Below are 27,662 nucleotides of genomic sequence, written 5' to 3' on the forward strand. Positions count from 1 at the left end.
ATATTTAATTAAATAATTGGATGCAATCACAACCGCATGATTAAAAAATTAGGCGTAATTATCAAGTCATAGAAATGTAGTTATCAACCAATTAACTCAGTCAGTCAAAATGCTGCCAGGAAAGGAAGGGAAACTTTCCAGGTCTTCCAAAAGACTATTACTACCAGTACTGACGATGATAAACCCACAAAAAAGATACTGAAACTGAAGAGCATTTTTCTTTAATTTAATAATAGTACAGCCAGTCAGCCAGCGGGTTTCAAAGATACCAGGGGCAGGGCCTCCATTCTTCACTCAATATAGACCAATCACTATCCCTTCACCTTTCTGTTTCCAATCTTGCATCTGCTCCGGTCCTCCGGACTACACACTTCACACTAGACCAAAATAACCCTCATCACTACTTATTTCTTTTTAAGTCGTATTTTCTCCTTTCCATTCAACAACCATCATTTCAAACCAAACAGGCAAACACCATGCATGAACAACCTCCCCTCCTACCTTCTTTTGTGGATCCTGCCTCTACTGGAGGGGCAGCCACGGCAGCACCTAAGCCAGGACAGAGTATTGTGATGTCAGTGTACCGCACAAAGATTGCTGGTCACTGCCGTTTGATCACGATATCTTGGTACCGGGACCTTCTTTCTCATGGTTTCTCTGTCTCGATAGATGCGAATGGCAATTCTTGTTCCGATTATGGGTCCAGAAATGGCAGTTGTAAAGTCGAGTTGCGGCCCTGGCAATTTTGGCGCAAACATGGGTCGAAACTTGTGCACGTGGATGAGAGGCCGGTGCACGTGCACTGGGATCTGAGAAATGCCAAATTCTCTGGTGAGCCTGAGCCAAGATCGGGCTACTACATTGCGGTGGTGTCGGATGAGGTTGAGGAGGCGGTGCTTCTCTTAGGCGACCTCAAAAAAGAGGTCTACAAGAGAACCGCCTCCCGACCAGCCTCGATAGATGCAACTCTCATCTCACGAAAAGAGCACATTTTCGGCAAGAAGAGGTTTTTTATGAGATCCAAGCTCCATGAGAGAGGTCGGCATCATGAGATCATCATACAATTCGGCGACAGCAACACTGGGAGCAGCGTGGGTGGTAACATCGATCCACAGATGGAGATAAAGATCGACGGCCATATTGTAATTTCAGTGAAGCACCTCCAGTGGAAGTTTCGAGGGAATCAATCGATAACCGTAGGGAAAGCAAGGATCGAGGTGTACTGGGACGTGCACGACTGGCTGTTCAGCCCAGGTTTGAGCCATGCTCTATTCATATTCAAGCCGGTGCTGCTGATGACTTCTTCGTCAGCCTCGGCTTCTTCATCTCTGAGCTCTTTGTTGAGCTCCGCCCAAGGGAGCGGTGCGAATGTCAGTGGCACATTGCCGGGTTTTTGTTTGTATCTTCATGCTTGGAAGTTAGAATGATCGCAAATAAATTTCGAGAAATTAATAAATCTCGAATTCCCATTTTTTATTTATTTTTTATTCTTTGTTAATTTGAGGACATTTCCTGTGTGAAAAACTGATTTCACATTTGGTTTTTGTGAGTATCTGACTCAATTCTAACGGGATAAGTAATTTCTCATTGAACTTGTGGCACAATTTTAAAAAGTAAAATTCTCTGGTAAGATATATTGCCGAACTTTTATTTAATGAATGTAAATTTTATTCAACTAAATCTATAAATATATTAAATGAAATTTGAAGTTACAGAAAGGCTGTAAGTTGACATTCTAATTCATACACATTTTAGCTGAAAAAGAAGAAAAAAAAAAAACAATAAAGACTGAGAACGGTGATTTTTGTTAACTTGATTTTCCTTCTTGTTTATGTTTCATTCAAAGTTCTTGCTGCACTCATAATATTGATAATTGAAATACTTAATTTGTGTACGTCTAATTGTTGATTTAATGTACATCTATATATGGGACCAATTTATGCTACTGTGATTTGTGTAATTTGTTGATGTAATTGAAATACTTAATTGTTACTGTAATTTGTGTAACTAATGTGATTTAATTTTTTTATCACTTATTTCAAAATTTGTTATGTAATAGTAAAAAATTTAGGACAAAAAGTAATACTGTTTAATTACTTTTCAACTGTGATTAGATTTGTATTAAATGAGATAATAAAAAATATTTCCTAATCGGTAAACAAGAATTGAGGTATTATTGGAAAATATGATGCTTCATATATATTTAACAAGCCATGATAAATATAAGAGTTAATTGATAAGAAAAAAGAAAAAAAAAAAAAAAATTTCTTCCATCACTGTTCTAAATATACCATCCAACAACTCAAACAATATTTCTAGTTTCTACTAATCTAGAATAATCTAAAGTTAGCACTATTCTCAAACCACTCGAGTTAGCACTATTTTCAACCACTAATTCAAAAATTACTATTTTTACACTAATTCTTGCACGATCCAAACGTACCCTACGAGTTGTTATCAGAAAGTCCCACATATAAAAAAAAAGTAATTTGAAAGTTTGTTCTTTCTTTTGTTATTTAAAAAATTTGAGCATCCAGCACCTTTTAGAATTGAATATTTAATCGATGATCTTAGTAAAATTTTATTTAATTATTAGTTGTGTCAGAAAAAATTAATTAAGGCCGGGATTTCAATATGTTCAGTCAAAGCATCCCTTTGTCTTTGCAAATGCCAAATCAACTTGAAATTTAAATAACAAGGTACGCTATATTTGTTCTTGTTCTTAATTATACACAGTGCAAAGGTGGCCGTTGCTTGCGGTTATTATTCTCCACTAAATAGTAATTAAAACCCATTAACAAAAGAGGAGAAAATGGAAGACTGTGAGAAGTTAAATTTTGAGGCTCCAGAAACAGGGATCCAATGACAAAGAAACAGCTTTTTTATATGGTAGAACATGTGCTTCAAGTCAGGTCGGACTTGGCTCTGACTCCATTGGAGTGGTACACGTCAGTAACCAGTTTTCAGCTAACGACTTTTATTATTTTATTTTATTTTTCTCTCCCGGAAGGCGGAAAGTTTGCATATGCTTTGATGACTTATTCGGCTCTGGCTTTTCTGTGGCAATTGTGTGAGGAAATTGGCGAGCCATCAAATAGCATGGTGACTGAAACTGCATATGCATGAGTTTTATCAAAGAATTAGGACCATTGATGCAATTTAGGTCGTTCAATTCTAATGGAATGATGCAAATGATTCAAGATATACAGCTCAAATCAGAATAAAAATACATAGATACTATTAGAGTTGTTCAAATGGTTTGGTTTGTTCGGTTTTTAATCGAATTGGAATATTTCGGTTTAAATGAATTGGTTTTTTGGTTTAAATGGCTTGGTTCGGTTAAAATTTTGAACAATTTCGGTTCAAATGGATCGGTTTGGTTTAGACTTCTCAAAACCGACTAACTGAACCGACCGGTTTATATTGGTTCGACTCTAATTTTATTGGTGTTATAATGATTTAATTAAATCCAACCGGACCAAACTAAACCAAACCGAATTTCAATTGTTGTGCATGACAATGTGTTCTTTTAATTAATAATAGTATCAATAGGTTTACTTCAATTTGAATTGAATAAACCAAAATTTACTTCCATTTGTTTGATTCGGTTCTTAATTGGTTAATAGGTTTAATCGGTTCAGTTTAATTTTTATTTTTAAAAACTGAAGAAAAGTTTAATTTGATCATTTTATTTTAGTTTGAACTGAACCGACCGTTGGAATATCCTGAGATATTCATATGTATATGACCTGTGAATACAAGCATTTCAGCAAATAAATTTTGAGGGACAATGTGGATAATATTAAAATCTTCAGAGCTTTCTTAGTTTTGCATCCATTCTAATATTGCTTCTGAAGAAAATTGGCATGTACCGATCTGATCAGTATACGAGCCGAGGGAAAACGACACAAACCAGTAATGATGGTAAATGAAGTCCCAACAATTTATATTTTAAATATTTTAAAATAACTAATCGACAAAATTGGTCGTTGCCTCTGCTGTGTAATTCTGTTTCTCTTTTCTTTTTTTTTAATCGAAAGATAATTTTATTGTTGTACAACCCACGTTATTGTCGTAAGCCTATATATCACTCAATTTTTTATTTTTTTTTTAAAAGTGAGGTTACGCTAATATGAATATTATCGATATGGACAATGAACTCAGTATATTTACTTTTTTAAGTTCAAATAATTTATTTAAATTATTAAGCACCATCTTTATATGAAAATATACTTGGAGATTAAATTTCATATTTAAAAAAAAATAGATAAATACTAGATTAGTTTTGGATGGTCCATAATTTTGTATTTACCTAAAAAGTAATAAAAAAATTTAAAAAAATATATAAATTTTGATTTGCAAGCGTACTTTTATATAGATATTATATTAAACAATTCATATCTATCTTATATGTACTTTAAAAATAAAAATATAATACCGTAGTATGGACCGCTCTGTAATATGCATATTACCATAGTCTCACTAACGAAAATTATACATGTTATCCTCTAGATATATTGTTTACAGTTTATGGCACCAAAATATATATATAGGTTATCCTCCAGATCTAGTAACCACACAAGCTCAACTAACTGTCTCATTATAAAATGTTACTATATCTTATATTCCTAATAGTGAGATGTGTTTCAATGTGTCACACTAGCACCTGGTAGAATCTTATTTTCCATTTTTTTCTTATAAAATATTAAAACCCAGCTGATAGTTAAATAGTATATAATAATTGGTATTCTCATTAATTGGGATGCTTGCTGTGTATATCATATATTCATAATTTCATATGGAGGTCACGAGGATCTGTGCTGGATGTTTTTAGTTCGGCTGTCACATGCATGCGTTGCTTAGACCCAAGAAAAAACCACAAGTAATTTTTTTTAGTGTTTTGGGTAGCTATTGGCCAGTCTGTCCTAGTCTCCTAGTGTCATGTGCTCATAAGCTCATTAGATAGATTACACGGTTCATGTCAATAATTGTAAGATATGCATATAATGTTGTTATTGTATTTTTATAATTTGAAATACATAGCTAGCAATTAAGCAGGCTCGTTCCACTTTTATCTATGTCTAAATTGACATTAGATACGTAATGTCTGACAATTGTGCAATTAATTCTACATCTACTTCTTTTGTGTTTGACTTCACTGTATGAAATGATTGATTGTATTTTTATATCTTAGATATAACAAAAATAATATTAATATGCTTATTGACTTGTTGAATATTAGATGATCATCCATAGAAATTATTTTATGCAACAGCAATCAATCAACTAGGTAATGGGTCAATTGTTGTTCTAATTATATGATGTAGATAATATATTGTTTATTTGTTTTCCACTGTGTTGGAGATAATGGTATAACCTGATAGTTGATTAAACAGCTTTAGCATAGTCAAAGTCAAAGTTATAAGGTTGCTCGGAGAGAATTTGATCTATTTTAGCGAGGGAAGAGGTGAGGACAAGAGAAGGCGTATGCTGCTAATGTGCTTTTTAATCACTTTTATTGTGCTGTTTGATTGAAGTAGTAAGGCAATCTCTCTTGATTTGAGGAGAGATTTTTTAATAATTAGTTCTCCGTCTTAACAAATATTTGAGTTTTATGGTGAACACATTTTGATACCATATATTTATAAGTTATTTTTGCGATTTTAAAATCCAAAAAGTCAAACCGAACCATTCAACACGATCTCTATATTAAAATGTGCTTGGAGACCAAATTTTACATTTAAAAAAAAATAGTATTTATTAAGATGTATACAAAATTGTTGTTTCAAGCAATTTTGGATCATTGAAAAACATCAATTTCAAAAATTCTAAATAGATAGTAATAAAATTCCAAAAAAAATATAAAATTTGGTCTCGAAGCACATTTTAATATGAAATCATGTTGAATGGTTTGGATTTACTATTTGAATTTTAAAATCATAAAAATAATTTATAAAAATATGGTGTAATTGAATCCCTAATTATACACTTTATATTTAACTATAAATTTTAATAAATATAAAACTTTTAACTGTATATCCATCTGTAATAATAGTACATAGATGGAAGTCTCAGCTTCTGTTGGGACTGGAGGATTAGAAATCACACAATTTTAGAAAATTTTATTTATATAAAAAATAAACATAAATATTGGGTACCAGTCGAAACTGTCAGAAACTTATTATGTGGTATCAAAATTTCATGACGCATTGTAGTGATGCGTCCAGAGATGAAGGATGCTTTTGCCATTCTTCTCAGAGTTCTGTTCAACAGCGCTAACCCTCATTACATATGAATGAATATTATTTTCCTTTTCAACTTTCAAATAGTCAATCTAAACTATTCAACATATATAATAACCATATACAAATATACTTATAGATCAAATTTTACTATTTTAAAATTGTTTACTATTTTTTTAATAGTAAACAATTACTTGATTAAAATATTTCAGAACATTCAAAAATAATAATTTTTGTTAACTATCTAAAAGAAAATAAAGTATTCTGAAATAATCTAAAATTAGTCTGTAATTACATATTTATTTAAAAATTATATTGAACAATTCAGATCAATTATTTAAAGCCTAACAATAGAAATATTAATTTATAGTATAAACAAAAAATATTATTTAAGCTTTAAATATAAAAATATTAATTCAAAGTACAAATAAAAAATACCATAGCGTCACTCCCAAGTGAAACAGAAATCCTCACATATCAACGGACACTCACAAACAAACAAAATAACATTTGTGTGCACAATATATAATCATAAAATAACAAACCGAATTTTCTTTTTCACCTTATGCTTGTGTGTATTGCTTGCATGGGTTCTATGCATATATTATCATATTTGACCTGGCATTATAAATAAACCGAAAATTTGAGATATCTCAGAGGCCACAGGGATGGAATTCGTGCAGTGCAGTGCAATTTTCTTTTCTTTTTTTCGATATGGATTGAAGCTTTTGCAAAAACAGCCCTCATTATCGGATGCACAAATTAAGCTGATGCATCCTGCAAAAACAACCCTCACCGTGTTTGATAGAGGTCTAAATCAAAACATAAATAGTTTTGATCGTAGTTATTTCACCAAACAAGTATTAAATAAACTGGCCTAATTAGACATAAGTCCAGAATTAAACTGGTCTAAACTGAATCACTTCCGAAAATATCTTAATTTGTATTTCATCACGAACTCACTGTCAGTGACTATTTACAAATTTAGTTCCTCTCTCTTTCTCCAAATTTAACTAAACATAAATAATTTGAAACGATCTTGTTAAATTATAGATCTCATTATTTAATTAATATAGAAATAGAAATTTACTTATTTACAAATATAGATAGATAACGGTAACGTGTACCTTCATTACTAAAATAGGAAATAGTACCAACGGCTAGTTTTGGAGCTTTGTAATTATAAATATGAAATCTTGTAATAAGAAGAATACCTTTTTTTCTCAATATAATTTTCTCTCTTCATTTTATACTATCTATCTCTAAAATTCAACATGGTATCAGAGCAACAGATCTGAAATATACCGCCCAAGTACCACATAAACTAGCAAAACTAGTCGGTACAAAAAAATAGCAAAAATCTGCAAAAATCAAAATGACTCAAGAAGGGCAAGGGCAACAAAAGCTAACACATATTTTGCTCAATGGCCAAAACTATTTATCATGGGCAAAGGCTGTATATAGAGCTCTAAGTGGTCGGGAGGTGTTAGAATATATCACCGGCGAGATGAAAGAGCCAACGGTAGTAAATCCAGAAAATAAGACCGAAATTGAAAAAAAGGCAGCAAAAAATTGGAGAACAAAAAATGATAGAATCATAACCTTGCTCATGTTGTCAATGGAACCAACCGTAGCCGACCTCTTCGAGATGGCCGACACGGCGTATGAGTTGTGGGAAACCGTAAAAACCATGTACGGGCAACAAAATAATTTTTCCCATATCTATCAACTTATGCAAGAAATCCAACAAGAAAAGCAAGGAACAAGAAGTAATACCGAGTACCTCGGTGCTCTTAAGAAGAAAAAGGCCGAACTTCGGACTTACCGGCCTCTAACCACAGATCTGACCACACTTCAGAAACGAGATGAAGAAGATGACATCTTTCAATACCTCGCCGGGTTAAATCCGAGCTATGAAGCGATAAGGTCTCAAATCATGACTACGGTACCTCTTCCCTCTTATTCTCAAATTCAAAACTTAATTCAACAAGAGGAAAGTAGGAGGTCAGTCATGGGTGGTCTACAGATCACAAAATCTGAGGAACACGAGATTCGTGGTTTAGCCGTAAAAAACCCCAATTTCAATCAAAATCGACCAAATCAAAACAAAAATGAAAAATGCAATCACTGTAAAAGAGAGGGTCACACTCAAGATCGGTGTTGGTTTCTCTATCCGCATCTCAAACCTAAAAAAATTAGAGGAGAGAAAGGAGGAGATGGTCAAAATTGGGGAAGAAACGGTGGAAAAAATAAAACATACGCGGTTTCAAACGAAGAAGAAGGGGTCAATAGACTAACGGGTCTGAATCAAGTCGGATTGGGAACCCACATGTATCCAGGCGGACCCATTAGCCACTCTGGAGGATTCAGCGACCCAATGTTCAGACCCATTACAAATAGCGGACCCGTTACTGGTTATTTCGGACCCATTAGCCACTCTGGCGGATATGTTGATCATCTAGGCGGACCCAATAAACCAGGCGGACCCGTTAACTCAGTTTTTTACGGAAACGGGTCAGGTCTAGCGGGTCAGTTCCCATATGGCGCTGGCGGGTCAGTTCAACCGGGTCAGGAGCTTATTATAGCACTGGCGGGTCAATAAACGGGTCAGGAGGTGGATATGGCGCTGGGGATCAAGTGCATCAAGCTCTGGAGCATCTTTCTGCGCTGCTTGGGAGCCAAAACACCCCTAGTGCATGTGGTATTGCCTCTAACTCAAAAGATTTATTTTTTAACCAAATTATTACAGATAGTGGAGCAACCGACCATATGTTTGGTAACAAACAATTGTTATCAAATATAAACCCGACCAAGAATGATAAATTTGTCTTAGTTGCAAATGGCATGAAGGCACCAATAAATGGCATAGGGGAAATTAATTTATGTAACAAGTTAATTAAAAATGTTTTATACTTAGAAACATTTCCCATAAACTTATTTTCTATAAATAAATTAACACAAGAATTAAATTGTAATGCAATTTTCTCTTGTAAAAACGTCATATTTCAGGACCGGGAAACCGGAGTCAAGATTGGTGAGGGATTTTTACAAAACGGACATTATTTATTGAACTCCAAGCAATTTAATTTGTGTGCTTCCGCAAAGACCGTTAATTTTGATCTATGGCACAAGAGACTTGGGCATCCATCCGACAAGACTTTAAGTAGTATTTTAGATTTTAAAAATTCAAATTATATGAATTGTGAAACATGTAAGTTAGCTAAGCAAACAAAGCTTCCTTTTGTACCTTCCTTTAGCAAAACTAAGGCTTTATTTGATTTAGTTCACTCCGATGTATGGGGACCGGCCCCAATTGATTCATATAATGGATTTAAGTATTTTGTTATTTTTATTGATGATTTCTCAAAAACTACTTGGTTGTATTTATTAAAATCTAAAGATGAAGTGTTTGGGTGTTTTTTTGAATTCTTATGTCTTATAGAAACTCAATTTAATGCCAAACTCAAAATTATTAGATCGGATAATGGAACCGAATTTATAAACAACAAATTTTCAAACCTTTGTAGAGAAAAAGGAATCATACATCAAACAACTTGCATAAATACTCCGGAACAAAATGGAGTATCGGAAAGAAAAAATAGACATTTATTAGAAATGACACGAACTTTACTATTTCAAAATAATGTTCCTAAAATTTATTGGTCGGATGCCCTACTATGTGCCACACATTTAATTAATAGACTACCAAGTGTGGGTTTATGTAATAAAAGTCCGTTAGAAATCATCTACCAACAAAAAATTACATATGACCATTTAAGAATATTTGGTTGCACAAGTTTTGTGCATATCAAAAGAAAAGATAAACTTGATTTTGTGTCACAAAAAACTATATTTTTAGGATACTCATATTACAAAAAGGGTTATAAATGTTATGATCCAATTAACAAAAAATTATATCTTTCTAGAAATGTTACATTTTTTGAAAATGAGCCATACTTCAAAGAAAAAGTATTTGACCAAACAAATATAAACAACCACATTGTGATGCCTTACATGGATGACTTAAATTGTGAACCAACTAATATTTGTGAAAATGAAGTTAGTGAAATTAATAATAACACAAGTGAAGGTTTAGTACAAAATAATTTAGGAATTAGAAGGTCACCTAGGATACCAATACCATCAACTAGACTTAGAGATTATGAAACCTACACGGTTCAATACCCCATAGAAAATTTTGTTTCTTATAACAAAATTTCATCCGAATACCATACATTTCTCACTTGTGTTGAAAATAAATTAGAACCAAACAATTATCAAGATGCCATTGAAAATCCAATTTGGTGCAAAGCCATGAAAGAAGAACTTAATGCCTTAGAACAAAATGAAACTTGGAAAATAGTCCTCTTACCAAAAAATAAGAAACCGGTTGGATATAAATGGGTATATAAAATCAAATATAATAGTGATGGTACCATAGAACGGTATAAGGCAAGATTAGTTGCCAAAGGGTTTACACAAACCTATGGAATAAATTATAATGAAACCTTTGCACCGGTGGCAAAAATGAATACCGTTAGAATTTTATTCTCTATTGCCGTAAATAATGGTTGGGACCTTTACCAAATGGATGTTAAAAATGCTTTCCTTCAAGGAACACTTGAAGAGGAGGTGTATATGACATTACCACCCGGTCATAAATTGGAAAACAATTATAACTTGGTATGTAGGCTAAATAAATCAATCTACGGATTGAAGCAATCTCCAAGGGCATGGTATGACAAACTTAGCTCTTATTTAATTTCTTGTAATTTTAAGGTTAGTAATGCCGACCATTCTCTATTTACCAATTGTGATGGAACCAACACAACTCTAATTCTAGTATACGTAGATGACATTATAGTTACCGGAAATAATTTTGAACATATCCAAACAATCAAAAAACAATTAAAAGAAAATTTTGATATAAAAGATTTAGGATACCTCAAGTATTTTTTAGGAATAGAAGTGGCATTTTCAAATAAAGGACTTTTTATCTCACAAAGGAAATATACACTTGATTTATTAAAAGAAACCGGCAAACTAGGATGCAAACCGGCCTCTACCCCATTTGATTACAAACATAAATTGAATAGTGAAGATGGTGAACCAATAAAAGATATGAACCAATTTCAAAGACTTGTAGGAAAATTAATCTACCTAACGGTTACTCGTCCGGATATATCTTTTTCCATAAGCCAAATTAGTAAGTTCATGCACTCACCTAGAACACCACATTTAGAAGCTATAAATAGAATTTTGAGATATTTAAAAGGGAATCCCGGAAGGGGCATTTTGATGAAAAACAATAACTCTAACAACATATGTGGCTATTCCGATGCAGATTGGGCCGGAAGCTTCGATAGAAAATCGACAACCGATTTTTGCACATTTGTAGGCGGAAATTTAGTCACATGAAAAAGCAAGAAACAAAATGTTGTGGCACGTTCAAGTGCCGAAGCGGAGTATCGTGCCATGGCATCAACCGCAAGCGAATTAACTTGGATTAAGCAACTTTTGTCAGACATGGGGTTTAAAACTCAAGAACCTATGAAAATGTTTTGTGATAACAACTCGGCACGACACATAGCATCAAATCCCGTGTTTCATGAGCGAACGAAACATATAGAAGTAGATTGCCACTTCATTAGAGAGAAAGTTCAAGCAAAAGAAATAGAAACACCGTATGTTAAAAGTGAAGATCAACTTGCGGATATTTTCACCAAAGGCTTGGACCCGAATCCATTTGAAAGGATTACTAGCAATCTAAGATTATATGATATATACATTCCTAGCTTGAGGGGGAGTGTTAAATTATAGATCTCATTATTTAATTAATATAGAAATAGAAATTTACTTATTTACAAATATAGATAGATAACGGTAACGTGTACCTTCATTACTAAAATAGGAAATAGTACCAACGGCTAGTTTTGGAGCTTTGTAATTATAAATAGAAAATCTTGTAATAAGAAGAATACATTTTTTTCTCAATATAATTTTCTCTCTTCATTTTATACTATCTATCTCTAAAATTCAACAGATCTGAATCAAAATAACCAACTCAACCAAACATCACTGTCATCATAAGTTTCTCGGCGTGTGTCAAAAAGTTTTTTTTTTTTTTTTTTGATTGAGTGACTAGGCCTCTCCGTGTGGGTCCTGACCACGAGGGGCTGGAGTCTGGACCGATGGTCCCTTGTGCTTATTTTAGGATTACTTCTTTAGATGAAGTTGCAAGTTGCAACAATTGAACCCAGACCAAAGGCAGTTGGCATAGGGCTCTCTCTGTTATTGACTTATTTCACTGAAATTGCAGAAATTCGCACTAAAAGGTCCTGTGCATTCTACCTCAGATCAGATTGGCTCAGATTCTGATCGGATGTTCTGGATCTACACTCAAAATTTGAGTTACTTCGGAGGATCCGGCGCATTTGTTTGAGTTGTATGAGAATTTAATTTTGGTCATTTCAGTAAAAAAATAAACAATTTGCATCAGATAAAATTCTAGCTCTTTATATTTCTTTTGTCTAAAACAAACAATTGACATATATTATCAAATTTTAAATGTAATATTGTATGTTGTTGATTAGGAATAGACAGTTTGGATCATATGAAAAAGCAAACTACTATTAAGGGTACATATCCAGTCGTTTAGAAGTTCCATGCCAGTATGCCACAATGATTTTATTTTTATCCCAACCAAAATATTATAGGCAGAGATAAAAATAAAGGGGTGTGATGCTAGCTGATAGACCAATAATTTGTTATTTTATTTTTTAATCCTGAACTATTAGTGTCAAAGTTAAAAGGAAAACTATATGACGGGACACAACAAAAGGTTTGTGTGTGTATCAAATCCCTGATAACAAATTGCTAAATTTTATAACTCTGCAATTAAATACAATAACATAGGATGGTGTTTCTAAGAGTCTGTTTTCAGATAAATCTACATCTTCTTTGATGTCCGCAATCAACGGACAAGAGGTCCGGGGCAGTAGTGGATTCCAACTACCATCGCATCTCATGAGCCCATGTGGCCAGCCTGGATAATATTTGTTCCAAACTATAAACTCTAGCAAGCATTGGATGCCATACTGAAATTATATTGCTTGGATGTTGGGACTTATCCAGAAAATTATTTCAGTGGGATTATTAAATAAAGAAGTAACTATCAGAGGTCAATGAATGAAAGTGTAAAACATGCTACAAATAAAGAGTCTTTCATTTCCAGGATCAATAAGATGTTGAGTTCCAGAGTTGTAACCTCACTAGTACTTGAGTTCCTATCCTGTAATCCTGGTAGACAAATAATTATCTGAATGCCAGATGTTGCCTGAATAAATCAAATCATACATAGTTGCATGTAGACCAAATCTTGGTCTTGCTGTTTCCAGGAACAGACCTCAGGGGTAGTTTGAGTTTGTTATGTAATTGACGGGTTAAATTCTTGAATTCATGTATTGCCTTGTCCAGGACATGTTCCAGGCATATGCACATGACCAAGCTAGCCAACAATCAAGATGTTTGATCTTGCTAAATCTTTCTTGTCTCTTGACCTAACATTTGACACAGCTTAGGCATACAAAGATCAGTTGTTCCATGAAAATTTTAGTAAGGTGAACCTCCAAGTAATTTCTCCCAGATTATAGACACCAAATTGACAAAACATGACATTTTCACACCCGAAAGGATATTGCCAAAAAAATGTATAATCCTTTCACAATATCTGATAAAAATCATCTCCTACACACACATGTCCAAAGAATCAAACCTTACAAATCAAACAGTTTAAAAGAATTCAAAATCTCCATTAATCAGGTGATGTAGCAGAAACTGTCAGAAATTTGAAGAGAAGCTGTATGAACTGAAAAAGTGAATCCATAGACCATGAGAGACTTCACTGTTAGATCTCCAAGAATTTTGTTAATACTATCTTCATTATCTCATCGGCTAAAAAACCGCTCACTGCCGCCTAATGACATTTACCAGGACAACAGCCGCAGCACCACTCAAAGCACCAAGAAGAAAATTCCTCAATGCTGAACTTTCATCCTTCATTTTTTCATCAGGTTGAGATTCAGGTTCTGGCAATGGCGGTGCACTTGGTTCCAACCTAGCAATGATAAATAATATTCAGAAACGGAGTTCGAGTGGTACATCAAACATAAAATAAATAGGGGTAATTGTATTTGGAATTTTATTTCATATAAAATGTATTGTCGGGAAGGAAACCTGAGACCAGCTTCTGCTTCAAATCCACCGCAATCATCCAAAATCGGATCTGGAACCAGCGACCAGAGGATTCGAACAGACAAGCTTACAGAGGCGGTGAGGCGGCCGGAGGGGCGTCGGAGATGGAGTGTGACGGGATCACCGGAGAGACGGAGAGAGGAGAGGGGCGCGGAGGCCGAGGCGGAGGGACGAAAGGTCTTGAAAGCCAAGCGAGGAGCATGGTTCTGAACCGTTAAAACGGAATTAGGGTCTTGCAAGTGGCGAAGAGGGAGCGGGAGGTGGAGTACACAGTTGCGAGATGTCGTGGACCGCTTGTGAGCCGGGTCCACCCAGGCGGACAAGGATGGTTTTTGTTTGGCGAGAAATGGGTGAGAGAAATGGCTGTCAATGGAGAGGATGGTTAGCTCGAGAGTGGCCTCGGCCGCCTCCGACTCCGGCGGTCTTCTCATTTTCTATTATTGTTTTTATATATTTTTTTTCTTTCAGTAGCAGTCAAACCGCAGCAAGCACGAACAGTGAAACTGTGGAAACAGATGGTGGGTCCGGATTTCTAACCCAAATTTTGAGTTTAGATCCGGACCATCCGATCACAATTTGGATGTGATCGGACTAATTTGGCATGAGGTGAAAAGCACGGATGCTTTTAATATTTGCCAGAGAAAATTGAACGGTCCGGATCTAAACTCAAAATTTGAGTTACTTCAGGGAATTGAATTCACAGATAGCGGAGGGACTGCCTTGCCTGCCAGTGGATTGCGGCTATTTATTTCCTTCAGGGGCCTTGCGTTATGAGTTATGACTTGGGACAATTGACAACTACTCTCCAGACTCCAGTCTCCACCGGTTCGTATGGGTGGCTGACATATGGGGTCTGCATTTATCTGTTTGTTCTTGTAGGTCGGGGGCTCTGCGTTTCGTTGCTCCCTGCTTTTGTAGTTCGCGTCTGGTGCAGTGCTTGTCCAGTGGTTGATGCTCTCTCTTATCAGGATTCAGGAGTATACTACAAAGAGCAACTAATCATTTTGAATTTGCTCAAAATCAAATCAATTATAATTATATGAATTAATTTTAAGATTTACGAAACGTATTAATAGAGGTGTTATCGGATTGGGTAAAGTCTTAAAAGTATTCGGGTTCAAATTTCGATCCATATACTTATTAGTTTCAAATTGGATTAGGTTTAAATTTGGATATCTATCCATTCGTAGATATTAAGGATTCAGTCTTTCAGTTCCAGATAGTAACCATAACTTGTTTGTGGAACGGATCTAGATCCGAAGCAGGTACATATTACGACTCACAAACTTTCGAGAAAACCTTTATGTTTAAATAATATATTATTATAATATAAATAAAAGCTGCTCAAAAATAAAAAATTATATTGTCATTCTTGTTCATAAATAATAGAATATAACATGTTACAAAAATTCATAGATGAAATATTAGTATCAGTTTGTTTCAATTAGTAAAAAGAACAATAAATTTCAATGAGCTGTGCGAAGAGACTAATAAATTTTGTCCAAAAAGTTAATAGGTAAAATGTGAATGACGGAACATTTAATTTAAAATAAATGAAGGATTTAATTGTTAATTTAGGTATGATTTATATTGATACGGACTATGTCAGGGCGAGACGCTAGTACCGTAATAGAATGTTTAACTGGGTGTGCATGTGTGTGTCGCCCCGTCTCAAGGAGGCGGTCTGAGGTATAAAGGTTGGGATTGAGAATTTGATGGTAATTGTGAGACACTATAATTCTATCCTGTATCGTATCTCGATAGGTCAAAAGTGACAGCCCTGTTCAGTGGAACTGTTCACCTTAAATAGCCCCATTCAGTTCTGACATCCCGCGTTGTCATAACTGTCAGAGGAGTTCGCATAAGAACGATCACGCTTTTGTGGAACGTGATGTTGCTCGTGAAGGATTTCATGATGCGTCAAGGCGGTAAAAATAAATAAAAATTAATCATTTTTCAAGCATCTACGGATCTACTTTATTATTCTAATTCTATTAAAGCAATTCATATGCATGAATGATCATCTACTCATTCATCCATCATAAATCTATCTACAAAAGAACATTTTGATATACCTCTACCAAATGTCAATTTAGTAAGTAAAGAGAAGTCGTATTCTCTTCTAGATCTCTTAGATACCTTCGTTTGTCGAAACGGCCTCCTAAAATGTCTTGCACCAACTTGAGACTTCAAAGTAGAAGCCCTCTACGGTATCCACCAAAGAAATTAATTAGAAATTGAAGTTTCCTCTTGTTAGAGAGTATTATTTCAATTACTCCTTAATTCCTATTCTCTAATGGAAGATCTTGAGTTTAGGGTTTATGGTTTCTCAATACATGAGAGAGATCAAACGAGAGATAGACAAAGTTTCGACTTTCTTAAGAAGATGAGAGATAAATGAGATGAAACCCTAGGCAGTAGGGACCTCATTTTATAGCCTACTGTTGGTCCCAAAGACACTTAGAGGGGGGTGAATAGCGTCTTTTTAGATTTTTGTCTAATTAATAAAGTTTTAGCGTGTCTATAAGTTATTCTTGGCTGAAACTATAATAACTTTGTACTAAACTAAAATGTAAAGTAAATAAAGTAAATAGTAGATTTAGAGACACTTGACACAAAAGTTGTTTACGGAGTTTGGCACTAACGCCTATGTCTCCAGGGCCCGTGACCTTCGAGATGGCGCGCCTTTTTTTACCCAATGAGAAAGGATTACAAGGTGGAACCAGTGAGTCCTTACAATCTTCTGGAAAGTCACACGGCTCGAACAAGAGCACTAAAGGCTCAAAGGAAGACAATCTGATTCGCGAGGATTCAATGATTGCTAGGTGAGCACAAGGCTCGAAGTAGTAATTAATTTGATCACGCAGGATCACTCTAGGAGTTGTTGAATTAATTGAACAAACTTGAGATTGATTGTGAGTATTGAAGTTGAGGTGCACAAGCAACAACGGCTTTCTCTAGATCTGTAAATACGAAATATTGAAGTTGGGGCGACTAGAGTGATTCTTCAAACCTTGGTATAGCTTCTATTTATAGAGAGCTGATAAAAAGGAAGTGGTGCTGACCGTTGCAACAATACAGGGGACCATTACAACAGTGAGTTAATCTGAGCGGTTTGGAATGTAACAGTGGATACTGTTGACAATGGTCCATGACCGTTGCAACGGTTCCCCCAACGGTAATTCTCTGGAAGGGTTAACGTTCCGTGACGCTAAAATATTTTATGCGTCACGAGATTTACAAAAGATTTATTTATTCCGTTGCAACGGTTTCTTGACCGTTCCAATGGTAGGCCTCACTTAGGTTAATCGCAAACTTATTTTACCAATTTTACAGATTGATTATCCTTAATCTTGAGTTAATATTTTTGCTATCCAATGTCTTGTGCTTCATGACTATATCCTTGATGTTGTATTGCAGTTCATTAATTCATCATTGATGTGTAATTATCGATCCTTCAGTTGTCATGAACCTACACAAATTCTCAAGAAGGAAAACTGTCAAATGCAATTATGTATGTTTTGCAAATTTAGTCAAATGGATAAGTCAAGGGCTCCCAAAGCCAACACCTACATGTTGTTTAGAGGAGCTCCGACCGACCTAGACACGTTTCCCACGTTCTGCCACATTCCCCACGATTTCCATCATTAATTTAGGCCAAAATTAGCCGATTCTGGCCAAACAGCTCATTGTGCGATACCGCATGCGACATAGACCTACAGCCTATTTTATATCAAACTATAGATCTTGTCACAAGTTTTTTGAAAAGTCGTAGAACACTGAAATCAGAGCTATGGTTTATAGGATATGTATGTTTTAAGTTCTGTGCACAGAAATCATGGCGGAAATACACAACTCTTTGCTGCACACAAAAACTATCTTTTGTGTCTCACAAAGCTTCTTCCATTTTGATATTTTTCCAATATTTGAATTTCATTAATCATTTAATTAAATTCAAACATCTCATAATTATTCTCATAAATATTTATCTCATTTTAAGTAGAGAAACTCATTTATTAGTCATGTCATAAATGTCAAATAAATCTATGAGCCAGCCTTTCTAATTAATTCCTTATCGGTGTGACCCTGTAGGATCTATGTCATGTTGGCAATGACATAATAACATTTTATTACCATAAACTATAAGCAGTACTAGCTATACATTATAGTTACCCAAATGACACAGATGTAAAGTATCATTTTACAATACACGATCCCTTAAAGTAATGCTATAAATAATATCACTTGTGTCTATTTCTTGTCACATGATATTATGAATATTATACAAAATCGGACTGTGTTATCTTTGTATTATATATTCGTTTCTTGGTCTCCTAAGTAAATTATAAATATATAATTGCACTTCAGTTATATTGTATGCATTATAATTCTACTTTACCAAGAAGCTCATAAAATATCATCACTCATTATAAATGATGGACAATTATATTATTGACATATGACTTTCTCCTATACAAGTTATATACAAGAAACTAATATTTTTATCATCACTTATGACAAGTAGTTTTTAATATTAATTACATTATATACTTCTCATGTGAAAAATAAATATTTCTTATATCTAAAAATTCTAAGACACAATGAAAATATTAATGACACTAACATAATCCATATAATATTTTCATCTATTGAGTATGTTCAATATATAAAACATTTAATATACTCATGTTATTAAACGATAAACCTTTATCAATATTTATAAAACTACAATGCTTCTCCATTTTTTTCCCCCATACTTTTCGGGTTTTTTCTTTTCCGTTTCGGTTTCTTTTATAATTATATTCTTGATCCTGTTCTGATCTCTTGCCCCTTCGTGCTTAGGAATTGTCAAATTTTCGAACTAAGTGCCTTTGTTAGAACAAATTGCGTTGTCTATTTTTTCTAACAGTTTAATTTGTTTCCTCTTTTTCTCAGGTTGTATTTGCGCTTCGATCACACCCTGTTGGAGAGATCTCTGTCGGCCAGCTTGTAGGTGTGTTTTCTTTTTTCCGGCGCCCTTTCTCAACTGCTACCAATCGGTACCAGTGCCTTTTCTCTTGTACTGGTACGATTTGGGCATAGATATGAGTATGACTTTTGGGCAGTGCCAGAAAAAAAAAATATGAGGTCCTTAGTCCTTACATAAAACTGTACACCTTTCTTTTCAGGGGACTTGAATGTCAAATTCTATAAATAAACTGTTTCTAGACGAACCAAAGAAAATAAAAAGTGATGTTGGGCTTGACTCGAAGATTCTAATTTTTAAAAAGGAAAATAGGCTTGAAGATGTTGGATTCCTCTAGCTTCAGTTTGGGCTGAGAATTTGAAATAAAAAAGTAAAGAATAATTTGAATATATGATCTGAATTAATTAATAAAATGGGTATTTGTATTAAAACATAAACCCAGGATTTTTGGGAAATATTATACATGTCTCAAAGGTAATTTTATTGCTTAATAAATTCTTCCAGAATAGTTCATCTTGACAAAATCAAAGACGGTCTGTTACGAGAGTCAGGTTTTCTTTTCATTGTGGATATTTCATTGCACGGAATTTGTCCAACAATTGATTAATAAAAAAAGGTGGAGAAGAGTACGCGAAAGCTTAAAAAAAGATAAATCTAGCTGGAGAGGAGACTTTGTTATAAGGTCAATTTTCATTAATCCCAAAGCCGCTGATTATTTGATAATATGCCAGTTTTTTTTTTTTAGCAAGGGGCCTTTGGGAGCTATTTGCAAAAGGTCGTACGATTTTTTTTCATAGAAGTGTCATTTAGTAAAAGGAGGATTTATGAAAGATGTGAAACATGTTTGCATGTGCATACGAATTATATTCAGATTTCTAGGGTAGTATATGCAGAAATCTCAAAAGAAGGTTGTATATATGCGAGCCAGATATCATTTTCTTTGTAATAAAACAAATACAGGCGCAAGCATAAGCATAAACTTTGCTGAGATTAGTACGTTGAGTTCAATTATTTAGGAGAAAGGAGAGGTAGCACAATTGACTAGAAAAATATCCTAGAGTTATTATACTCAAAGATCAAGAGTTCGATTCCCCCTCACGAACCTTGGTAGCTACTATTAAGTTTTCAAAAAAAAAGAGTTCAATCATTTAGGTGAGTGTAGAGCCAAAACTTGGGAATTGTTTTGAGCCACACAATGAAAACGACATTATGGTACATTTATGATGATATATATTAATTGGTATGAAGAGCGTATTTGTGTGCTTAATTTGTGGATTTTTGGAAACCTCATCGAACTTTATAAAGCCATCTATCTAAATAACTTGACATTTATGCCAAGCAGGCTAGTTTTTTCAGCTAAAGTAACATCTACCATAAGCAGCCAATAGTAACCAACGAAACTAAGTATACAGTTACAATGGGAGGCAAATAAAACTATCACATATTACTGGCATTTAAATTTGTTGCCATCAAAATTATACTGAAGGGAGCTTGGCTATATTCGTCTACATCAAGAGTTCAAGACTACCAACAAAACACGCCACAAGATTTTACTACAAGGATGTTAGGAACTTGTACATCAGGAGTGGTAGCATTAACCTATGTCAAAAAAAGTACTAACCATACTTAAAATGAGCACAAAAAGTTCCACTTGTATCAGTCACAGTCGCATCATTACACGAAGCTCTTCAATACGCATGTTCTTCTGTTCTTCAGCTCCTTTCCTCCTAAACGCACCACTTGCAAGCTTCATCTTCTTTTCCTGTAACTCAAGTATCCTTTCCTCGATGCTGTCTCTTACAATCAGCCTCACCACCTTCACTTCCTGCTGCTGCCCAATCCGATGCACCCGGTCCATGGCTTGCTCCTCTACCCCAGGATTCCACCATGGTTCCATTAAGAAAACCCTAGATGCAGCTGTCAGATTTATGCCAGTGCCAGCTGCTTTCAAGCTAGCCAAAAGCACAGTAGGTGTTCTTGGACCACTTTGTGAGAATTCTTTAATAACCTCTAGCCTCTTTTTAGCACTCATTGAACCGTCTAGTCGTAGTACCCCAAAACCAGCTGCTTTTAGTGGAGCCTCTAGCAAAAGAAGCATCTTTCTGAACTGTGAGAAAACTACAGATTTTGTTAATGGGTCCTTTTTTTTAAATTCCTGGAGGAACTTCAACAAGATTGCAACTTTTGAAGAGACGGCTACGTTATCAGCAGAGGGGTTTGGTTCAAGTTCATCAGGAGGTGGATCTGGGGCAAGAAATAGATCAGCTTTTGATAGTGATTGCCGGCAAATCGGGCAGCGGGAATTGGGGTTCTTTAAAACTTTTAGAATGCAGTTTTGGCAGAAGATGTGGGTGCAACGGGTTATAACGGTTTTGGCCGGTGGAGAGAGGCAGATGGGGCAGTCAAAGTCATCTCCATCTTCAATTAATGACGCAAGCTTCTTTAGCAGTTCTGGATTGTTGGATACATCTGCAGGAGACAAATACCATTGAATTACATTGCAGAAAGCTAAGAGATCAAGTATGCACTCAGGTTGAATTTTGATAAAAGGGACAAATTATGTATATTGTCAGGTCAAATCTAGTAAATAAAAGATACCAATGATATTTATAAGCTAATGTCCTTGGTCGATGGGCGGTTCAGTTAACTCAAACATTCAACTTCACAAATTACAATATAAGTTTGAGGACAGCTTTGCTCTGTTCTGATTTGTTTACCTTGATGAAGGCAATATAAATATTTACCAGAAAGTTTCTTCATCAGGAAAAGAAACATTATAAAAGCGAAAACAAAACAAAAGAATTGTTATCTCCAGACAAATAAATTCAACCGGAACGCTCTAAATTTTTTCTTAAAAGTGAGCTAGCTAAGTATATTTTTATGCATAGAAATTCTCACAGTATTTGATTAAGTTGACCAACTCAGCACTAACTGTAATATATAGTCACAATAATTTCATCCATTAACAGGTCAACATGTATTTGCTGTAATAAATTTGACAAAATTGGGAAGAAAATCTTGAATTTTGAGAATCTTTGAATTCTGAGATATTAAGAGAGATATACCTTCCAAAACATTGGATGGAAGAAGGGATTTGATATCAGGAGGGCACAATGCCACATCATCACAAATCTGTCGAAGCCGTAAGATGATGTGCAGAACAGTTGAGTAATTGCGCAAGGCTGTATCAGAATCAATGAACTCTCTGACAGTACTCTGTGCTTCAGACTCCATCTTATCGTAGCACTCTCTTTCCTCTGCAGAGAGGTCTACCAGACAGGTTTCTACAACCTTAGGTGGCAGCCCTACCAATCCCTCACCTCCATCTGGCGCCTCTTTTGTTCTACGAAGAGAAATTGCTCCCAGCAAAGCCTGGAAGGTTATAATGCAAAAAACTCAGCTCAAAATAAGCTACACCTAACATTAAGTAAGCTGTGAAGAAATTCCTTTGGGCCCTATCTTAATCACACTCAATTCTTTAACTGTGCTCTTAACAACAACCCATATTTCTCGAATTTGCAATCCACATTCCACAAATTCCGACGAAAAGTAACTTTTAGGCTCACTCACAACAACATGACCAGCAAGGAAAGGTTTTTAAGACAACTTTGATAACATGTTCATGTAAACTTGGAAATGAACATTAAGTTCCTTTTTTTTATTTTAGTTCAATTATACTAAGAAGAATAAATCTTAGCAGAGTTGGAACTAAAGTAAGAAATATATAACTGAATCAACCCTAAATCAGTATACCAAACTAATGGTTGGGTTTAGCTGCTAAAAATCAGATAAGCTGGAACTTTATTAAATGTGTGAAACATGATAATTAATGGTCATTGCTAGCAAATTGTCAATTATGTACCATCTAGGCATTACTTAATTTTATTCTATTAATAAAGCTAATTTGTTAAAAAGAAACAAACGGACCTGTAGACGTGACAACCCACTCACACTGCCTTGAGCCAAAAGCCGCTGTACCAGGTTCTGCCAATAACTCTTGATTGAGAAAGGCTGGAACCTCAGAAACATCATTAACGAAAACAAATCAAAGGAGCTGTTCTGAATCGGTGTGCCAGTGACAGCCCACCTCCTCTCTGCCTTCAGAGCAACAACAGCCTTGGTTTGTTGAGTGGCTGAATTCTTTATAACATGCGCCTCATCTAAGATTACTCTGTACCATTCTATCTCTGTTATAGGAGAATTTTGGTCACCGAACTCAGTCGACAAGGTGCTATATGTGGTTAGAACTATATCAAACTTGAGTAGTTGCTTTTTGTCCTTTGTTCTGTCCCCGTGGTATATATAGACCTTCAAGCTACCAGGTCGGGTATGCTCCTCCAGTTGAGTTATCCAAGAAGAGAAAACTGAAGGGGGGCAAACAACCAATGTGACCTTCGAGCCCGATACCTCTGCCTCTTGATTACTTCTTTTTCTTTTATTTTTACTTGTATTGCGAGCACCACCAGAGCATTCACCACCTCTCTTGGTAGTAGCAATTAGAGAGAGTAGAGTGAGGGTTTTACCAAGACCCATGTCATCAGCAAAAATCCCACCTTTCAACGGCTGAGGCCGCTCTTGGGATTTGTAATTAGTCAAGACGTTAACATAAGCTCCATCTTTCTCCTCCCAAAATGGAGGCAAATCAAATGACTTCTCTCTATTAAACAACCAACCTAACCCTTCTTTCTGGTGCTGAAACAATTCAGAAACAACCACATCCTTGGGGGGTTCCATTGGCGAAACTTTACCTCTTGCGTCCTTTTCCACAAGTGCAAATATCTCATCCAAATCCCGCTTCTTCCCTTTCTTACCTTTGTCCCCAGCCAAGATATTAGCCTGAGAGAGCCCAAACTCATGGTCCGTCTGTTGAATGAGCTGCAACCCACCTTCTTCGAGAGCCACCCGCACAATTTCCTCAGCATCAGGTCGTGCGAACAGATGTATCTGGCACGGGAGGCGGTAGGGTCTTGCGCTAGGGTTTTTAGGGTTTCTACCAGGTGGCTTGGGAACAATGGCCTCGGCCAAGGCAAGGTGGGAATCGAGAAGCGGTGCCAGCGTGGCTGCAACAGTGCGTTCGAGGTGACCAACTTGGGCCGAGCGCATGTTAAGCACTGCTATGGCGTTGGAATCGTACGGATTGAGAGGTTGGCGAGAGAGCACAACCAGTTCCCGGCCGCTCACAGTGCCAGTGTAGTGGCGGAGGCCAACGATGTTGGCTATGATAAAACCGATGAGGTGCGCCTCCGAGGCGCCAGCGGTGGAGGGTTCCGAGTCGGAGTTCGAACCCGACATGGGGAGAGAGAGAGGGAGACGGAGAGATTATACTCGTTAGCCACCACCGAGGTTTCAAAAGAGAGAGCGGCGGGGGTTTTGAACTTCTGAAAAGATGTTTGTGGGCCAGAGGTTCGCCGAACAACAAAATAATTGACTGGAATCGTAGAAGTTAGCAAATAAATTTGCTGATAATATTTTATATATTTATTTAAAAGTAATTTTTGAACTAAAATCAATAACTCAGAATTCAAATATTTTTTTTTAATAATACGTAAAAAATATTGATTTTTTTTATAGCTGTCAAAAATTCTGCCTGAAAAATATTAATTCCGATTATTTGTCGTAATCTTTCTAATAAATCAAATTATATTGTATTTCATATTTTCATCTATTTTCAAAAAAATATATTAAACAATTATAATATTTTAATACAAAAAATAAATAAATTAAAAAAAAAATCTGTTTTGTAAAAAATAAAAAACCAGTGAGATTATCACCGAAAAAAAAATATAAAAACAGTGAGATTCTCATCAGTTTGGACATTTTCCGAAATCTCGCTTAAAAGCGGGTAGACTTTGATTTTTTATTATTTTTTTATATTAATAAAAATTTCGGAAATAAAAGTCTATTATAAATTTCACTCTTGCTCTATTCTTTCATTATTCCACGTGTTACCGAACGAGTTCTTAATATTTTAATTTCGAATAATACAAAATAAGATGTGCTTGATGGTGAAAAATATTATGAAATTCATGCCCTAGTTTATTATCAAATAGTATACTCAAAAACATAGTCTGAAAGATAATTGCTAGCTTATTCCTAGGGGTGCAAATGGATCGATATTATCTGTTCGATTTTGGATTCGTACTCAAAATTTTGTAAATTCAGATATTTGAAAACAGATAATTTGTTGAATAATTATTCATATCCGTAATTTTTAAAATTTTGGATATATGTTAAGCTATCTGTGGAGGCAGACACATAATTTCTATTAGAGAGGAATAAGAATCAGATTTAAACTCATTAACTAATCAGATACTAAATTAAAAATAATTAATATAATAAAAAAATAAAAATAGTATACTCTTACATAATAAAACATCAAAATAATACCATTTTACATATTAAAAAGACAACAAAATTGGTTTGGATTCACAAATTTTTATAAAATTTCTATAAAAATAACAAAATTTCTCAATAACCATATTTTTAAACTGACTTGACGGATTTTCTAGTTTCAGAGAAAAATAAATTAATTTTCAAAAAAAATAAAGTGATACCGAACCATAATTTTTCACTAAATTAAAAAAATAATAAAAAAAAAAAAAAGTTATGTCCCGGATCAAAATGGGTCCGCCCTGGCCATCCGCAAGACCGCAACCCAGCTTCAATCCTTTGTTTTATTCTCTCACTGCAGAATGCATTAAATGGAAACAGCTGTATGGCAACAGCTGTTATTTTATTTTTATTTTTTGTGACGTTACGCGAACAGATGAAATCCCAAATACGACACTTGGACTAGTGGTTTGCAACTTGGGCGGGTACGGGTATCCCGGGTATACCCGTCTCGGGTACGGGTACGTCTCGGGTATGGGTATACTCGGGTACAAGGGTATTCGGGTACGGGTATGGCGGGTATAATTTTCAAAACCCATACCCTACCCGTCCTATACCCTTACCCGTGTACTCTTGACGGGTAAGGCGGGTACGGGTACGGGTATTTTTTTTTTGTTTGTTTTTTTTTTTCTGGTTTTTTTTCTGGTTTTTTTGGTTTTTTTTTGGTTTTTTTTCTGGTTTTTTTCTATTTTTTTCTGGTTTTTTTCTATTTTTTTCTGGTTTTTTTTGTTGGTTTGGGGGGGAAAAAAATCAGATTTTTTGAATTTTGAAATGGGATGAACAGTGGTCGGGTATACGGGTACGGGTACTCGGGTAGTTGGGTACGGGTTTAGTCGGGTACGGATAAACTCGGGTAGGGTATGGTCGGGTATTGGTCCAAAATAACGGGTCCGGTCCGGTTTTTGCCCGTACCCGCGTACCCGAGTACCCGACCCATACCCGAGCTCGGGCACGGGTACCCCGGGTGGCGGGTACGGGCGGGTATACCCAACTGGGGTAAAATCAATCCACTAACTTGGACCCACAATTCCACAAAAGTAATAATGACATTAATATCAATACTTACTGCTTAACTATAAAAAAACTTAGACCCACAAATCCTTTATGAAATTAATATTTCCAGTGTTTTAACTCTAAGAAATTTATATATACAATTAATATGAACAATATGATCCTAGTATGCTTCCAAAACAAAGATAAGAAATCAATCCAAAGTTCGAATAGAATCAAATATGATACTGTGATTATTGTCTGAGGGACTATTAATTTTAATTATGCTTGTGAATTATTTTTAAAGGTTTAAATAGCATTTATTGCATTATAGCCGAATGGCTAAAAAAAACAACGTTATGTCCATATAGCGCCGCTATAATGTGAAATAGCTATGGCGCCATAGCTTTTATAGTCTGAAAATATTATAGCGACGCTATAGCGCACTATTTAGAACCTTGATTATTTTTATTTAAAAATAAATAAATTGATAAATAATAAGTTAATTTTATTACAATATCATAATTATGTTATCTGTATGATATCTATATTCGTATCCGTTTAATATTCAATTCGTATCTGTATCAGTTTAATATTCAATATGTATCATTATCTATATCCGAAAAATAAAAACAAATACATATATAATTTTACCAATATCTAATCCGTATCCAATCTGTTTGCATTCCTACTTATACGTACCACTGATTAATATTATAATGAGAAACAACTTGTTGCGTCAACGTCTAACAGAAATATTATCTTCGGTTGTTATTTGCAAATATATTAGATAAATATTGGGTCTTTTTCAAATAACATAA

The 27,662-nt window shown here is 35.0% G+C and overlaps 3 protein-coding genes across 3 annotated transcripts; 1 reads left to right on the forward strand and 2 right to left on the reverse strand.

The window, feature by feature from the left end:
* Positions 1-207: 207 nt before the first annotated feature.
* Positions 208-1,623, forward strand: LOC144565239 (uncharacterized). Its single transcript, XM_078314949.1, has one exon. It carries the CDS (start codon positions 477-479, stop codon positions 1,425-1,427), a length of 951 nt encoding a protein of 316 aa, XP_078171075.1. The 5' UTR covers positions 208-476; the 3' UTR covers positions 1,428-1,623.
* A 12,443-nt stretch (positions 1,624-14,066) lies between these two features.
* Positions 14,067-14,949, reverse strand: LOC144553718 (uncharacterized). The gene is made up of 2 exons (XM_078301928.1): positions 14,478-14,949; positions 14,067-14,358 (listed from the first exon to the last, which is right to left on the reverse strand). Exons 1-2 carry the CDS (start codon positions 14,924-14,926, stop codon positions 14,208-14,210), a joined length of 600 nt encoding a protein of 199 aa, XP_078158054.1. The 5' UTR covers positions 14,927-14,949; the 3' UTR covers positions 14,067-14,207.
* Positions 14,950-20,877: 5,928 nt separating this feature from the next.
* LOC144553428 (DNA/RNA helicase protein) lies at positions 20,878-24,850 on the reverse strand. Its single transcript, XM_078301584.1, has 3 exons — positions 23,389-24,850; positions 22,527-22,833; positions 20,878-21,930 (listed from the first exon to the last, which is right to left on the reverse strand). Exons 1-3 carry the CDS (start codon positions 24,751-24,753, stop codon positions 21,122-21,124), a joined length of 2,481 nt encoding a protein of 826 aa, XP_078157710.1. The 5' UTR covers positions 24,754-24,850; the 3' UTR covers positions 20,878-21,121.
* Between the last annotated feature and the right edge of the window lie 2,812 nt (positions 24,851-27,662).

Source organism: Carex rostrata, chromosome 1 (assembly GCF_964058835.1).
Source record: "Carex rostrata chromosome 1, lpCarRost1.2, whole genome shotgun sequence".
NCBI classification, from domain to species: Eukaryota; Viridiplantae; Streptophyta; class Magnoliopsida; order Poales; family Cyperaceae; genus Carex; species Carex rostrata.

Excerpts from the sequence above, each read along its gene's own strand:
- LOC144565239 (XM_078314949.1), top strand. The coding sequence starts at position 477 with ATGCATGAACAACCTCCCCTCCTACCTTCTTTTGTGGATCCTGCCTCT.
- LOC144553718 (XM_078301928.1), bottom strand. The coding sequence starts at position 14,926 with ATGAGAAGACCGCCGGAGTCGGAGGCGGCCGAGGCCACTCTCGAGCTA. Across the intron at positions 14,359-14,477 it reads GAAGCAGAAGCTGGTCTCAG|GTTGGAACCAAGTGCACCGC; the intron begins GTTTCCTTCCCG and ends TATCATTGCTAG.
- LOC144553428 (XM_078301584.1), bottom strand. The coding sequence starts at position 24,753 with ATGTCGGGTTCGAACTCCGACTCGGAACCCTCCACCGCTGGCGCCTCG. Across the intron at positions 22,834-23,388 it reads GTGGGTTGTCACGTCTACAG|GCTTTGCTGGGAGCAATTTC; the intron begins GTCCGTTTGTTT and ends ATAACCTTCCAG. Across the intron at positions 21,931-22,526 it reads TCCATCCAATGTTTTGGAAG|ATGTATCCAACAATCCAGAA; the intron begins GTATATCTCTCT and ends TGTCTCCTGCAG.